The 16,722-nt window shown below is 34.1% G+C and overlaps 1 protein-coding gene across 1 annotated transcript in view; it reads left to right on the top strand.

The window, feature by feature from the left end:
* Positions 1–10,290, top strand: part of RELN (reelin) — a 548,816-nt gene extending 538,526 nt beyond the window's left edge. Inside the window, exon 64 of the mRNA XM_074193988.1 lies at positions 9,164–10,290. Within this exon, the coding sequence (XP_074050089.1) occupies positions 9,164–9,260 (97 nt within the window). The 3' untranslated portion in view covers positions 9,261–10,290. The remainder of the gene's footprint in view (positions 1–9,163) is intronic.
* The last annotated feature ends 6,432 nt before the right edge of the window (positions 10,291–16,722 follow it).

Genomic DNA, 16,722 nt, shown 5'->3' on the forward strand with positions numbered 1-16,722 from the left:
GTCTAAAATAAATAGAAAATACAACAATATTAAAAATAACAATTTAAAGTAAAGGGAACCAAAGTGCCTAAGCAGCTCTCAAGCTCCCTTCAAAAAATGATTGCTAATTAATTATACGGCAGCTATTGTTTGCTTAGGAATAGAAAAATACAGCTAGAAAGCCCTATAGATTCAAAGTGATGTTCTCTGAAACTTGTTTGTTTTTCTAAAGTAACATTAGCCTTCTTAATTGGAGGTTTACATCTCAAAAAGTAACCTCTGTGATGGTGCACCTAGAAGTGTAGCTAACAACATGTAATTAAAATTAAGTGTATAAGACATTTATTGCTGCTTAGGTATTTTTTAGAATGTATCTGCATTTTAAATCAAGACTGACCACAGGTTTTTTGGGGGGGTTATTTTTTATTATTTTGGTTATTTGGGGAGGGAGGGAAATTGGGGGGTCTGCCTATTAGGCAGTAAATTAGTGATCAAGCATGGTATCTTAAGCTGAGTTCAATCTCAGCCCCTGCCCTCAATATTAACCACAAAGTAATAGTTAATTGATAAGGAACTTAAGTAGCAGTATCAAGATAGTTTGAAAACTTATGAATGCATCTTAAATGAATAGAAATAGGGAATGAAGCTTTGATTTCACTGGTGAAGGCATACCCAGAGAAGAACACTCCCTCTTTCATAGCAGGTTGATACCACCTCTGTAATTTGTGTCTAGAGCATGGAAGGGTTAAGTGACTTACCCAGGGTCACAAAACCAATAGATTCTATCCACTACGGCATGCTGCCTCTACCTAAATGACTACATCACCTAATAACTATTTGATTTAGTCTTATTTGGGGTACTTCTATTTGACTTAAAAAACACATTTCATGACATGAATTTCAGTTTCCTAAATAGGGGTATACAAACTGGCAAGCCTTAAAAGATGGAAATTTAAACATGTGAATATTTAACTCTCCTGCTTAATGTCCATTAGCTGCTTGAAAAAAAATAACTTCTATTTCTGACACTTCTCAATAAAACTGAACTAAAAGGTGCTTTAGAATGAAATTAGTCTCTAATGTTCTACTAATTATAAATAACTAATGTGCCAAGCTGTCCTCATCCTAGCCTCCAATTGCTTCATCAAATAAGCAAATGTTTCACATTGTAGAGTCAGAATGACATGGAATGAAACCGCTACCATGCATTGAGGAGAAGGGGAGAATATCTGGATTGTTAGCTAGAGTAGAAGATTTTCTCTCCAAGAAATGTTTGTGAATACATTTTGGGCAGATCCCTCACAAGATCCATGCTGGTGGTGGTTCTTCTTAAGATAAAAGAGTATGTCCTACCAACCTAAGAGCATTTTTTGCAGAGGACTGCTGCTTGTATCCTAAGAACTTCCCGCACCCAACTCTGCATTTCATTTGCACATTCCATTATCCTTTGTCCAGTCCAAGTCACAACCTATCATCTGCACAATGAAATGGCACAATTTTTGCATGTTATATTGAAAATAATTTCTTTGTAAGATAATAAACCTTTTAAAATGTTTCAAAAAGTTCATTCAGATTTCCTAAGAAAGGGGAAAAATGTCTATCAACTATCTAAAAAGCATTATCATATTTTGATAAGTATATTAGTTCTTCCATCACCATCCCATCATGCTATTCATTTTCAAGATAATGTTACATTTTTGGCACAAATGATCTCTAAAAAAAAGACTATACTGGACTTACTACAAAGTATCTTTGTCCTGTATTTAAATCTGTAATCTATTATCTAGTTTAATGGGCTTTCCTCTTGCCCATGTCTTAGCATCTCTAGAAATGAGTATTTTGTAAAATAAAGAACAAAATTGTTGATTAAAACAATAAGAACAGTTGTTACATTATTACCTTAACATATGTATTTTATTCACAACATTTATGCCAAATGTAGTACTATAGTTATTTGTATTTTGACATATGGTTATGAGCAAATATTGCATGTATCGCATAGAAAAGATTATTATATACATTGGTTTAAAGAGAATATGAAATAATTTTTTTCCATTTTTATTTTCAAAAGAGATGAGAAATCCTATATTGCCTCTAAGCCTCATCAGACTTTTATGACTAATCACAGTGCTGCATGCATTGAAAGGCATTTTTTAACATGTGTTATATTTCATTATTTGCTGTCATTGGTTTTACATTAGAGTAAGGTAAGTGCTCTTATTGAATGTTGGAAAATGCATAGTAGTGAAACTTCTTCAATTTCACTTATGGTGGGGAGGAAGGGAACAGATGACTTTGTCCTTGAAGAAAGTCTATCCAATGAAGAAAATTACTGGCTAACTTAAAAATATCTGTTCCTATGAACTAAGAATTATCAGTCAATGTAATTAAACCATCCAGAATTTAACAATATGCCATGCCTTACTGGTTTTGAATAAAGGTAAACACCAAAAAATAATTATCAAGTCTTTTTAGTTTTATGTAAGTTAAATATGTTTGGTTTTTATTTTAAGCACAGCCCACTTTTGAATCAATATAGCACATACAAGGCATGTATGGGTCTCTTATAAATAAAATCTTAATAAGATATCTTTGAAGGAAATGTGAAGAGGAAAAACTACATTTCAAATTGTTTTAGGCCTGAGTTTAAAAGTAAACTCTTGTTAGGAGACATGGGGGAGGAGGGGTGAAGGTAATATTTTTTATAGACAGAGAGCCTTTCATCCATAATAATGGTAAATTCTAGTTCCTACTTTGGGGTCAAGTTGATTGCTCTTCATATATACTCATATGCAAAACAGTGATTTTTATATTTTAAAGTTGAAAAAGAATTATGAATTTTATGTAAGGAATAGTGAAAAAGCATAGGATTCACAGTCGTTTCTTTGCTTTGACCACAGAGAAATGCGGTAGCATTTCATTGGTGAGTATGAATGGTAGACCAGAAGCTATCAAAGTCCACATGGTTGATTTAGTCTTACACTCACCAATGCAAGTCACCAAGCTATCTGACAATTCACAGGTTTCTCTTTGCATTCATGCATTATAAACATTATATGTGTCTGTGTGTGTGTACACACACACACACACACACACACACATCTATATACATATACATATATATTTTACTCTGGACACAGCATTTACTTGGGCTATGAAGAAGTTAATAACTAATCATTAAAAAATCTTAATACTTATAAAGTTGATAATACTTTCCCAATCTGCATCATCCTACATTTTATTAGAAACTGAACCCCTTCAAAAACCATCTGAATTTTAAAAATTGAAGAGAAAAAGTGAAGGGGGCAGGAGTCATGTGACTACTCCAAGGATCTTTCCATGTCTGTGTTTGCTGTTGTAGAATAGTGGTGTTTTAAAATTTTGCATTCTATCCAAATTTCTAAACTCCTACTGAAAGAATGGAAAATATAGTAATTGTTCTAAGGATCCACTGTAGTTCATTCAGTCTTCTTTCAAACAATTATAGATAAATGGAAAGATTGGGTTTGGTTTTTGTAAGCTGCACCTTTCCTGGCCATTGCCACAATCAACTGAGGATAGATCATATTGTCCTATCAATGTGACTTGGGGATCAATGTTCTATACCTCAGCCAAATTGCTGAGTGGACATTTACTAACTGTGTGACCCTACACAAGTTACTTAACCTGCTGGGCCTCAGTTCTTCATCTGTAAAGTGAGCTGGAGAAAGAAATGGCAAACCACTTCTGTATCTTTGCTAAGAAAACTCTAAATGGGCTGGAAAACAACTAAATAAGAAATTCCATATTTTCTCTATATTTGTAACAAAATTTGATTACCATTATTATCTCAGTGAAGATTGAATATTTATAGTTTCTTTCAGATCTAGTACTATTCCAAATAGTTACTTTCAGATCTGATACTGTTCCATTGTAAGATTCTCTCATTATATTCATCAGAAAGACAAGCCTATTATCTTTTTAAGCTTATTAAAGTTCCCCTAAATACCTGGACAGTAAGTTAGATAAAGCTGTAGTAAATTCTTCAGTGACTATATCAGCTTACTAAGTAGTTTTCTAGAAAACTGAAAAAGTTTTAATGAAATTTCCCAAATTCTTGCCTTATTACCTACAAGAACTTGGAGATTATTTTTTTTTAAATCTTAGAGCATTAGAATTGTGTATATTTTACTCTAGAGAGTATTAATGTTGTCACGTTCCATAGTAGAAGCTGTATCAAAATTTAGGTTGGGTCAGCATTTGGATCACTAAAAAAGGTGCCTAAGTAAACATTATATATAGTATTGTAGGAATTTCATTAATATACATATCTTAATTTATATTTTCAGGCAAAGATCAGTTAAACTTGTATTGAGTCCTTGTTTTATATATACATATATATATGTATATACATATATATATATATATATATATATATATATGTATATATATATATATATATACACCAGGGAATTAAGATACATGAATAAAAAACAGTTTTCTTTCAAGGAGCTTATTACATTCTATTGAAGAGGCAATTTACACATTTGCAATATCATAAAGTGATTTTGAAAAAGAAAATAGTTGTAAATTATGAGTCTTAAAAAGATGAAAAATTTTTGAGGAGAGGAGGGGAGGGGCCAACAGTTTAAGAGCATAAAAATGAGCTGCTAAGTATGGAGAACCAGGAAGACCAGTTTGGCTGGGCCATAGAGAATAGAAAGAGCAGTGATACAACTGGAAATGTAGGTTAACACCAGACTGTGAGGGAACATAGTTTATAGTTGATTTTGGAGATAATGGGCATTCCCAGGAGTTATTGAGAAGGGGAATAAAATGGTAAAATCTTACACTGTAAGAAAATCAATATGGCAATCAATATGACTGCTTTCACAGAGCTAGTCTAAAGCCAAATTTGAACTCAAGAAGATATGATTTCATGACCTGGCACTCTAGCCACTGTGCCACTCTAACTGCTCTCTAGTTACATTTACTTAACAATAGGGATTAGAATGAGGAAGAGATTTGAGACAGAGAAAACAATAAGGAAGCTAGTGTAATGGTCTAAGGGAAGAGGTGATAAAGACCCATGGCAATAGCCATGTGAGTAAAGAAAGGCATATGAGAGAAATGTTGAGGTACAAATGATATGTCATAAATAAAATTGTTCACTGAGGTATGTTTAAAGCATCAAAATTAGAATAAGAAATATGTTTCTAATAGATTTATAGCTCTAACATTAGAGATATGAGTAGCTTGTCTTCTAAAATAAAATGTTTACTGAATTTGTTATAGGGAATTTGAAGTCGTACTACAATAATTTCATAATTTCTTAGGAAAATTGCCTTAGCATCAATGAACAATGCATCAAAATAATAAAAATTAATACAAAATATATTTAAGGAACAATCACATGAAATTTGTATTTAATATAGGTAAATTTTTCAGAGTTCTAAATTTATAGCCTTTTTTTGCTTCAATTCAAGGTACTTGAATCACTTTATATTTTTCATCATTGTTCAGTTGTTATTCAGTCATATCTGATTTTCTATGCCCCATTTGGGTTTTTTGGGGGCAAAGATACTGGAGTAGCTTGCCATTTCCTTCTCCAGTTAATTTTATAGATGAGGAAACTGAGGCAAATAGGGTTAAATGGTTTTCCTAGGTTCACACAGTCTAAGGCCAGATTTGAAATCAAGAAGATAAGTCTTCCTCACTTCAGGTCTGTCACTCTAGCTACCCTAACTGCTCTCTAGTAATATGTTATATGCTAAATATAGCTTTATGGTAGTAATAAATAGTAGTTCTCAATAGAAGTTAATCCAGAAATATTTATTAAGAAGCTATATTAGGCCAAAAAACACTATAGGAAATAATAAAAAAAGATAAATCAGCTATGGATATAAATAACAATCTTAAGACAATGAGAATATAATAATCACTATAGTGTTATTATTTTCTCTTTTTTTTTTGGCAAGGCAATAGAGTTAAGTGGCTTGCCCAAGGCCACACAGCTAGGTAATTATTAAGTGTCTGAGACCAGATTTGAACTCAGGTACTCCTGACTCCAGGGCCAGTGCTCTAGGGTCAGCCAGGGGCGGCCACCTAGCTGCATTTTTGAATTATTTTCTTTTTTTTGGCAATAATCACTTTAGTGTAAGATTTCAGAGAAGGAATAAATAACTTGTGGTTTTATTGATTAAGAAAAGGAAGGTGGGCTTTGAACTGGGCTTTGGTGGACCAATAAATGTTCAATGAGCAAAGATTTTTTGAGGAGGGTTCTCCAGAAGGGAATAGAGTAAGCAAAAAATCAGAAGGTATAAGGAAGTAGAGGGACAGAACAAAATGGTTTTACTTAGAGCAAAGAGTAGGACAGAATAGTGGAAATGGTAAATTGACGGTGACATTGTGGGTCACTTCCTAGCTAAGGAATCGACAAAGTTTTCTCTAGGTCATATGGATAATGTACATTCATAGATTTTGAGTTAGGGAATGACGTGATGGAAGCAGTATATCAAAAAGAGTAGCAAGATGGAGGGAGAAATACTGGAGGAACACCAGAGACATAGATCATAGACATAGATAGACATAGACATCATAGAAGGATGATAATAAAAGAATGGAAAAGAAGGAATATGAACTAAATGTTTTGAAAAAGAAAAAGGCTCCTTTACAAAAAACCAGATATCTAACCATTTTGCTTTTTTCTTAAGAACAAAGTCTATTTCATATAAGTAATTGATCAAGCCACCAAAAAAGTAGAAAATTAATTTTACTAATGATAAATATCTCTCAATTATCAATTATAACTGATCACTGAAAGATTCATGTAATAGATATATCTCAAAATAGAAAAGCGGACCTTGTTGAATAAAAATTTTTTTTGATTAGTCAATTCTGCCATTTTATCTCAGTTAAGATATAGATTAAGACCCTTCTTTACCAATGTAGATCAGTACTTTTTCTGCAATCCCCATGGTGTTTTGCATAATTGCTCTCAGAACAGGTTTTCAATAAACATTTTTGACTGGCTGATTTCTGAAAGTCATCGTTCTTGACTAATATAAGGCTAAAAGAATTGTAATTCTTCAAAGGTTAATTAACTTTTCTGAGAAGACACAGCGTAGTTTAAATTAGATTCAGAAATTCAAAATTTTAGACAAAATCTGATACTGTTGTTTTTCTACCAAGAGCTTCTAAATGAGATTTGGTGCTCCATCTTATAATTCCCTGCACTTTGATAGCATGTGAAAATTAGAAGAAATAGTTGGATATTTTCATATGTATACATATAAATGTATATTTCATGAAAAGATTTGTTCCATATCTCTGCTGTTTAAGATAGGCTTGTCTTATGGATCTTAGGATCTATAGGAAAGTCTTGTCAAATAGATCTTGATGTTTCTGATTAAAATCTAATTTAAAATTCATGTAAAAATATGGCTTACTAACATTTTTATTCTTCTAAAAACCCACCTTCCTTTTTGTCTCGAAATTTGTTCCCTTTTAAAAAGGTGTACCTCATTATATTTTACTATTTTTCCTATTAAAATCAAAAGGTTTTAGCATAAGTAGATGCTTTGCCAGTCCTATAATCTGTAATTTCTAAAGTAAAGAGCTATGTCATTCAGTCAAAAATAAACCTTCTACCATTTCACCTCATACATATTAATGATACAAATATCTGTGGTATAGGATTATAAATTGAGAGTCTACCAAGACCAACTCTCTCAGTTTACAGATTAAGAAACGAAGCAGAGAGAGGTAAAATGAACTGCCCTTCTCACAGTCAGTGTCTGAGGGCAGAATTTTAATTCATTCACATCTTCCTAATTCAAAGTCTAGCACTTGTCACCTCATATCACAGTTATATTAATCAATATACTTAGTCCTTTCTATGGCACCATGAAATGAAGTTACAAATGGTCTCAGGACCATTATAACCTTCAATAAAAATCAGTGCCTTTTAAGAAGGCAGATATATCTGGCAGTTGCAAAAGTGTGCAAGGAGTTAGAGGCTGTTATTATATGCTGTTTATTATATGCTTGAGAGTTGCATTTCCTTCCAGTGGTCTTCTAAAGAATGTTCCATAGAAAGTACTTTAGGGTATATATGAAGTGTAGAGAGTCATCTTACCTGCACATAGGAGAAACTCAATAAATGTGTTTTTTTTTAAATCAGTGTGCTCTGAGATCCACTTGTAATTTGTTCCTGCTTCCTGAAAATAATATTCTCTGTGTAATGACATTTTTCTAGTATCTTTTCAGCTTCCTTCCTCTTTTGTCTCATATTCTGGTTATGCATCTATTCATTTCTAATATGAATCTTTTCAGTATCATATCAGTAGTATAAAGAAATACAGTTAGTGGGGACTTCCACATTAAAGACTATGATGAACAAAAAAAGAGAAAAAGGGAGTGGTCACAATTGTTTACTATTTAAGGAAGGTGGCATCACAGTATAGCTCAGCATTCTGAGAATGGGCTGCCTCCATATGTATCCACATTAATATGCAAAACAAAGAGAGGCTAAAGCAACTCAACCCATGACACCTACAAAAAATAAAGGGAATAAAAATAAAAATTTTGTACAACAAGAAAGCTGAAGGAATCAGATCAGGGGTATAGTGTTTGCTTCTTAACAGTCATAAAATAATTTGAATAAAGTAAATATTAATAGTGATTCAAATGGAGAAAATGTAAGAGTAGAATAGATTCAATTCATTCATACAAGGTAATATATATAATATCTAAAAGAGATAAGAATTTCTGTTATACTAAAGAATCACACATGTCTTGAGATAATCTTTCCCTGGATGGTAATATTCAAGTTAGGAAATTTCTAAATTAATCAACAAGTCAATTCAGCAAACATTATTATACACTAAGCAATCACTGGAGTGACACAATTGGTTAAACATAGTCCCTGTCCTGTAAGAACTCACAATCTAATAGAAGAGACCAGAGCAAACAACTATGTTCAAACAAATATATATATACAGGATAAACTGGAGGTAATATCAGAGGGATGGTGCTGGCATTAAGAGAGAAAAGGAAAAATTCACTGTAAATGGTGGGATTTTAGCTGATTCTTGAAGCCAGGGAGGTTATGAAGTAATCCCAAGGAAACAACTTAGTACCCAAAACAGATTTGCTTTAAATGATATTTATATTACTTTCTCCCCACCCCACTTCCTTTTAACAGCACTCGCAAACAAAATTACATGATGAATTTTTCACGACAACATGGGCTCAGGCATTTCTACAACAGAAGACGAAGGTCACTGAGACGATATCCATGAAGAAACAAATTGTTTTATTTTTCCTCCCAACATGTGATGTGTTGCTTTCCAATCTTCTAAATCTAGCACTGCATCTGGTATCTGGACTTTTCTGTGAAAGGCTTGATGAGTAACTGAAAGCTTTTCTCCAGACAGAGTGTACACCACTTTTTCACACTGTGAACTAATGAGAAGTGACTTATTTTCTCATAGCTAAATGTTTTAATGTTAATGTGTCTGTAAAAATTGTGATCTGTTGTAATATCAGTTACAGTGGCAGTATTGGAAGTAAGCAACTAACTGTTTAACAGGAAAAAAACTTTAAGCACAAAAACTTAAGAGATTTTATGTTTTAAATGACATTTAATACAGTATTTAACATTCTTGGTCACATAGCTATTTAAGTGGGCTGTATTTCAGCTATGTATCATGTTTTATATGATTAAGTTATCATTGTTTGTCCTTTATGTACTACTCTCTTCTACAACATAACACATTGGCACTGTATTGACTTGTTATGTTGTTGTAATATTTTGCTGCTGATTTTTTTTGGGCTACTTACACTCTGATATCATGCAGGAAGTAAACAAAAATTAATGATTGAGAAGACACTTTGTAAAGACATTGCTATCTCCTTTAATATTACTCTTCAATATGTCTGTGGGTTAATGTTGTTTTGTGAATAAGAATGACCTAAATTTCTTTTTCTACTAAAGGACTGTGGATAAAGCACAACCCCTCTCACCCCACCCCCCCCAAAAAATTCCCCATATCCTTATCTAAAGGTAAATACCATTTTCTGTGGCTGATTTACTAACAGTAACTGCCATTTTGTGTTTGTGGTAACAGAGTGATTTGTAAAACAGTGGACGTTTTCATCGTATTCTCTTTGTGACTTGTTTCTCTTGCGGGTCATATTTGTATATCCTGATAAAGTTGTACCTACACCAGCAACAGTATGATGGTTGTATAGCCCTGAATTGTCTATCATAAAAGCAATTTCACTCTAAGGTGAAATAAACTAAAGTTCCATGCTTCAATAAAGATTATGTCAAGAAAATTCCACTTGTCCATTGTGAGTTTTTAAAGATATTATATTATCAAAAAGCTTTAGTGGATTTGGTCAGGTTTATAAAGACAAATGGCAAAGATAGTTGGGTTTTGCTTATCCCTATTAATGCTAACAATAATGGAACTATATGGGGGTGGGCAGATGGAAGAAGGAAGTGGTCAGAAGCAAAATACTGGGGAGGAGAGATGATGAAATGGGAAAGAGACAGAGAAGATTAAAAAGTGGCAATAGTTAGTAATCATTACTATGGATGTGAATGGGATGAACTCACCCATAAAACAAGAGTACAGTGGATTAAAAAACAGAATCCAACAATACACTGTTTATAAGAAACACAACTGAAACAGAGAGACACCCAGAGAGTAAGATAAAAAGCTACAACAAAAAATATACTTCAGCTTATGTTAAAAAAAAAAAAGCACAGGTAGCAATCATGATGTCAAACAAAAACAAAATCAGATCTAATTAAAAGAGATAAGGAAGGAAACTACACTTTACTAAAAAGGTACTATAGAGAGTGAAGTAATATCAATACTAAATATATGTACCAAAAGGAATAGTATTCAAATTTGTAAATGTTAAGTTTAATGAATAATATGAGTAAAATATACTAGTAAAGAATCTCAATTTTTCCCTTTCAGAACTAGATAAATCCAGCCACAAAATAAACAAGAAATACATTAAGGAAGTAAATAGAATTTTAGAAGATTTAGAAAAATAGAAAATTTTATAATTTTAGTTATAACAGACCTCTGGAGAAACTAAATAGAGATAGAAAGGAATATACTTTTTTCTCAGCTTTATATGGCACCTACACAAAAACTGACAAAGTATTAGGACATAGAAACCTCACAATCAAATGCAGACAGGCTTCAAAAAATATAAATGCTTCCTTTTCAGATCATAATGCAATAAATATTACATCCAAAAATGGGCCATGAAAGGTAGATTAAGAATTAATTCAAAAACTAAAAAATCTAATCTCAAAGAATGAGTGGGTGAAGGAGAAAATAATGGAAATAATTCATTAAAGAAAATGACAACAATGAGACAACACACCAAAATTTATGAGATGCAGCCAAAGTAGTACTTGGAGAAAATTTCCCTCTCTAAATGCTTACACTTGTAAAATAGGGGAAAAAAATCAGGCCAATAAAATGGGCATGCAACTAAAAAAAACCTGGAAAAGGTGCAAACTAGAGATCTCATTTAAATACCCAATTATAAATCCTGAAAAATTAAAGAGATCAATAAAACTGAAAGTAAACCATTGAATTAATAAAACGAGGTGCTGGATTTTTTCAAAGAAAACAATAAATAGATAAATCATATGTCATTTGATTTTAAAAAGAAATAAGAAAACAAAATTATTATAATAAAAAGGATAAATTCATCACCAAGGAAGAGGAAATTAAAGCAATATTTAGGAGCTAGTTTGCCCAACGATATACACCAATAAATCAGACAATTTCAGTGAGATGGTTGAATATTTACAAAAATATACATTACCCAGATTAACAGAAGAGGAAATAAAATAATTAACCCCATTTTAGAAAAAGAAATCAAGGGCAACAGTGGATAAAATACTGGTCCTAGAGTCAGAAGGACCTTAGTTACTTAGCTGTGTGACCCTGGGCAAGTCACTTAACCCCATTGCCTTGCAAAAAAAACAAACAAACAAAGGAAAAGAAAAAGAAATTAGTCAATGAACTTTATAAAAATTACACCCAGGATTCACAAGTAAACTCTACCAAACATTTAAAAAACAGTTAATTCCAATACTATATAAACTATTTGAAAAAATGTGTGTAGAAGGGATACTATCGAATTCTTTTTACCATATAAATATTGTGCTGATACCTAAATCAGGAAGAGCCAAAACAGAAACTATAGACCAATTTCCCTAGTGATATTTATGGAAAAAATGTATTTGCAAGGAGATTTGAGCAATGCATCAAAAGGATGATACACTATGACAAGATGGGAATTAAATCAGGAATGGAGGGCTGGCTCATTATTAGGAAAATTATCAGCATAATTGATTATATCCATAAATAAACCAACAGAAATCATATGATTATGTCAATAGATGCAGAAACAGTTTGTAACAAAAAAAAACACCTGATTCTATTACAAACATTAGAGAACAGAAATAAATGGAGCTTTCCTTAAATGATAAGTAGTATCTATCTAAAACCATCAACAGGCAGGCATATCTGTAATGTAATAGACTAAATTTAGTAATTTAGTAAGACTAAAAGCCTTCCCAAAAAGATGAGGGATGATACAGGTATGTTCATTGTTACCAATAATATTCAATATTGTACTAGAAATGTTAGCTATACAAACTAGGGGATCAAGGAATACTTTACCTGTCAGATCTATGGAAAGGGAAGCAGTTTATGACCAAGGAAGAGATGGAAAACATCATTAAAAACAAACCAGATAATTTTGATTACATTAAATTAAAAAGCTTTTGTACAGACAGAACCACTGTAACCAAGAGCAAAGGAAATGTAGTAAATTGGGAAACAATTTTTCCAACTAGTTTTTCTGACAAAGGACTCATTTCTAAAATATATAGGGAACTGAGTCACATTTATAAAAAAAAAAACGGGGCGGCTATGTGGCACAGTGGATAGAGCACCAGCCCTGGAGTCAGGAGTACCTGAGTTCAAATCCGGCCCAGACACTTAATAATTACCTAGCTGTGTGGCCTTGGACAAGCCACTTAACCCCATTGACCAATATCAGTACTAAATATATGCACCAAAAAATGCAAAAAAAAAAAAAAAAACCCAAAACCATTCCCCAATTAACAAATGGTCAAAGGATATGTGGAGGCACTTCACAGATGAAGAAATCAAAGCAATCCATAGTCATATGAAAAATTGCTCTAAATCATTACTTGTTAGAGAAATGCAAATTCAAGCATCCCTGAGGTATCATCTCACACCTCTCAGACTGGTCAATATGACCAGAAAGGACAATGATCAATGTTGGAACACTAATGCATTCTTGGTGGAGCTGTGAACTCATCCAACCTTTCTGGAGAGCAATTTGGAATTACACCCAAAGGGCAACAAAAATGTGTATACCCTTTGATCTAGCAATACCATTACTGGGTTTATACCCTGAAGAGATCATGAAAATGGGTAAAAACATTCATGGGGGGAGATAGGTGGCACAGTGGATAGAGCACCAGCGAGGAGTACCTGAGTTCAAACACTCAGACACTTAATAATTGCCTAGTTGTGTGGCCTTTGGCAAACCACTTAACCCCATTTACCTTGCAAAAACCTAAAAAAAAAAAAACATTCATAGCAGCTCTGTGGTGGCAAAGAATGGGAAATTGAGTGAATGTCCAACAATTGGGGAGTGGCTGAACAAATTGTGGTATGTGTATGTTATGGAACACTATTGTTCCATTAGAAACCAGGAGAGATGGGAATTCAGGGAAGCCTGGAAGGATTTGCATGAACTGATGCTGAATGAGATGAGCAGAACCAGAAAAATGTTATATACAATCAACCTTAATGAACTTGCTCATTTAATCAGTGCAATAATCAGGCACAATTTGGGGGTATCTGCAATGGAGAATACCATCTGTATCCAAAGAAAGAATTGTGAAGTTTGAGTTTGAGTTGAAACTATTACCATTAATTTAAAAAAAAGATTTTCTTATTATATAATTAAGCTATCTCTTATATTTCTTTTTTTTCCCTTAAGGATATGATTTGTCTCTCAACACATTCAACTTAGATCAATGTATAGCATAGCATGGAAACAATGTAAGGAATACCAGACTGCTTTCTGTGGGGGGTGGAGGGAGGGAAGTGAAAGTAAAGGACAATTTGTAAAATTCAAAAATAAATTAATTAATTAATAATTTTTAAAAAGAAATGATAGAGGGGCATCTAGGTGGCACAGTGGATAAAGCACTGGCCCTGGAGTCAGGAGTACCTGGGTTCAAATCCGGTCTCAGACACTTAATAATTACCTAGCAGTGTGGCCTTGGGCAAGCTACTTAACCCCATTTGCTTTGCAAAAACCTAAAAAAAAAAAAACACCAAAAAGAAAAAAAAAAGAAAAAGAAATGATAGCCATAGCAATAAGAGAAGAAAAAGAAATTGAAAGATTTCTGAAGATATTTTGGTGTAGGGCAGCTGAATGGCACAGTGGTTAGAGCTCCATCTGGGCAAGTCACTTAATCCCCAATTGTTGAGAGGGAAAGAGAGTGGAGGGAGGCAGAGGGAGAGAGAATCATCTAAAACCCCAGCTGAAATAATTAAAAATAAAATGAAACCACATAAATTAATTAGCATTACTAAATATAATCAAAAAATCTAGCAGCAAGAGATAGAAAGATGAATTTTATTTTAAATAATCATAGACAATGTAATCTAAAACTTTGAATGTTAAACTGATGGGGGGGGCAAGAGCAAAGATGGTGACAGAAGAGCCTCTCTTAAGTGCTGTGTCTCAAAACTTATAAAAATAAGGACTCTAAATTTTCGAGAGACAGAACCCACAGAGGGATTCAGTGGGGCAATTCTCCAGCCCAAGGTAACCTGGAAAAGAGTGGAAAGGCTCTGCTCCATGGGGATAGAGGGACAGCCGCCAGAGTGAAGGAACTTCAGCCTCCCAGAGGCAGCCCCAGGGCGCTGGGAGCCATGGCTCATGGCAGCGGGGGCAGTTTCCTGACCTACACCCAGGGGAACACCGGGTACAACTTGAAAGATCAGCTGGGGGGGCCTCTGCCAGAGCAAGTATGTGAAACCCAGCCCTCAGGGCACTCAGTGAGCAGCAAGGCCAGGAAAGCCCAGATCCAGAAACCAGAAGCAGGTGGAGCCAATAAGCAGGGGCTCCCAGGCAACTGAGTCTTCAGTGCTCAGCTTACCAAAGGGAGGGAAGTAGAGACTTCCGAGATTTGTCCTCTGTACCTGGGACAGGACTCTGGGGCTCTGACAACATTCAGATTCTAATCACAGTCTAGGCCCTCCATAGAACAGCAGGGCCTCCCCACCTCAGCCCTGTGGAAGAGGGGTATGCTTGTGATCATTCACAAACCAGGAGGGAATACAGAGCTTCACACACTGAGATCCTTGGGGGGGGGGGGGGGAGTAGTCCCAATAATACTCAAAAGCTCAGGAAGCACCCCAAGACCAGGCACAGGCTGGGCAAAGGAGTAAACAGAGAAAAAAAGAGGAACACCAGTGAGAAATACATTGCCTATGATCCCAAGCAGGATCAAAATACTCAGTCAGAAGATGAGGAAGTACAAGCTCCTGTATCTAAAGACTGCAAGAAAAATGGAAATTGGGCTCAGGCTATGACAGAGCTCAAAAAAGATTTTGAAAATCAAGTGATGGAGATAGAAGAAAAATTGGGAAAAGAAATGAGAGAGATGCAAGAAAAACATGAAAAAGAAGTCAGCAGCTTAGTAAAGGAGATCCAAAAAAAATGCTAAAGAAAATAACAGCTTAGGTCAAATGGATGAAACAGTTCAAAAAGTTATTGAGGAGAAGAATGCAGAATTGGCCAGATGGAAAAAAGAGGTAAGAAAGCTCTCTGAGGAAAACAAATCCTTCAGAAGTAGAATGGAACTAAAGGAAGCTGCTGGCTTTATGAGAAATCAAGATACAATACTTCAAAACCAAAAGAATGAAAAATTAGAAGAAAATGTGAAATATCTCATTGAAAAAACAACTGATATGGAAAACAGATTTAGAAAAGATAATTTAAAAATTATTGGACTACCTGAAAGTCATGATCAGGAAAAGAGCCTTCACATCAATTTCAAAGAATTACTACAGGAAAATTGCCCTGATATCCTAGAGGCAGAGGGCAAAATAAAAATCGAGAGAATCCACCAATCTCCCCTGGAAAGAGATTAAAAAAAAACAACCCCCAGGAATATTACAGCCAAGTTCCAGAACTCCCAAGTCAAAGAGAAAATATTATAAGCACCCAGAAGGACACAATTCAAATCTCATGGAGCTGCAGTCAGTATCACACAGGACTTAGCAGCAACTACATTAAAGGCTCATAGGGCTTGGAATACAATATTCCGGAAGGCAAAAGAGCCCGGAATGCAACCGAGAATCAACTACCCAGCAAAACTGAACATCCTCTTCCAGGGAAAAAGATGGACTTTCAATGAACCGGGGGAAATTTCAAATGTTCCTGTTAAAATGGCCAGAGCAGAACAGAAAGTTTGATTTTCAAATACAGGACTCAGGTGAAGCATAGAAAGTGGAGGAGAAGGGTAAAATATGAGGGACTTAATGATGATGAACCATATATTTTCCTGCATAGAAAAATGATACTGATAATACTCATGTGAAACTTCTCATTTAATAGAGCAGGTAGAGGAGCTCTTATAGATGAAGCACAGGAGAGAGCTGAATT

The sequence above is a fragment of the Macrotis lagotis genome, chromosome 7 (assembly GCF_037893015.1).
Source record: "Macrotis lagotis isolate mMagLag1 chromosome 7, bilby.v1.9.chrom.fasta, whole genome shotgun sequence".
Lineage (NCBI taxonomy): Eukaryota > Metazoa > Chordata > Mammalia > Peramelemorphia > Peramelidae > Macrotis > Macrotis lagotis.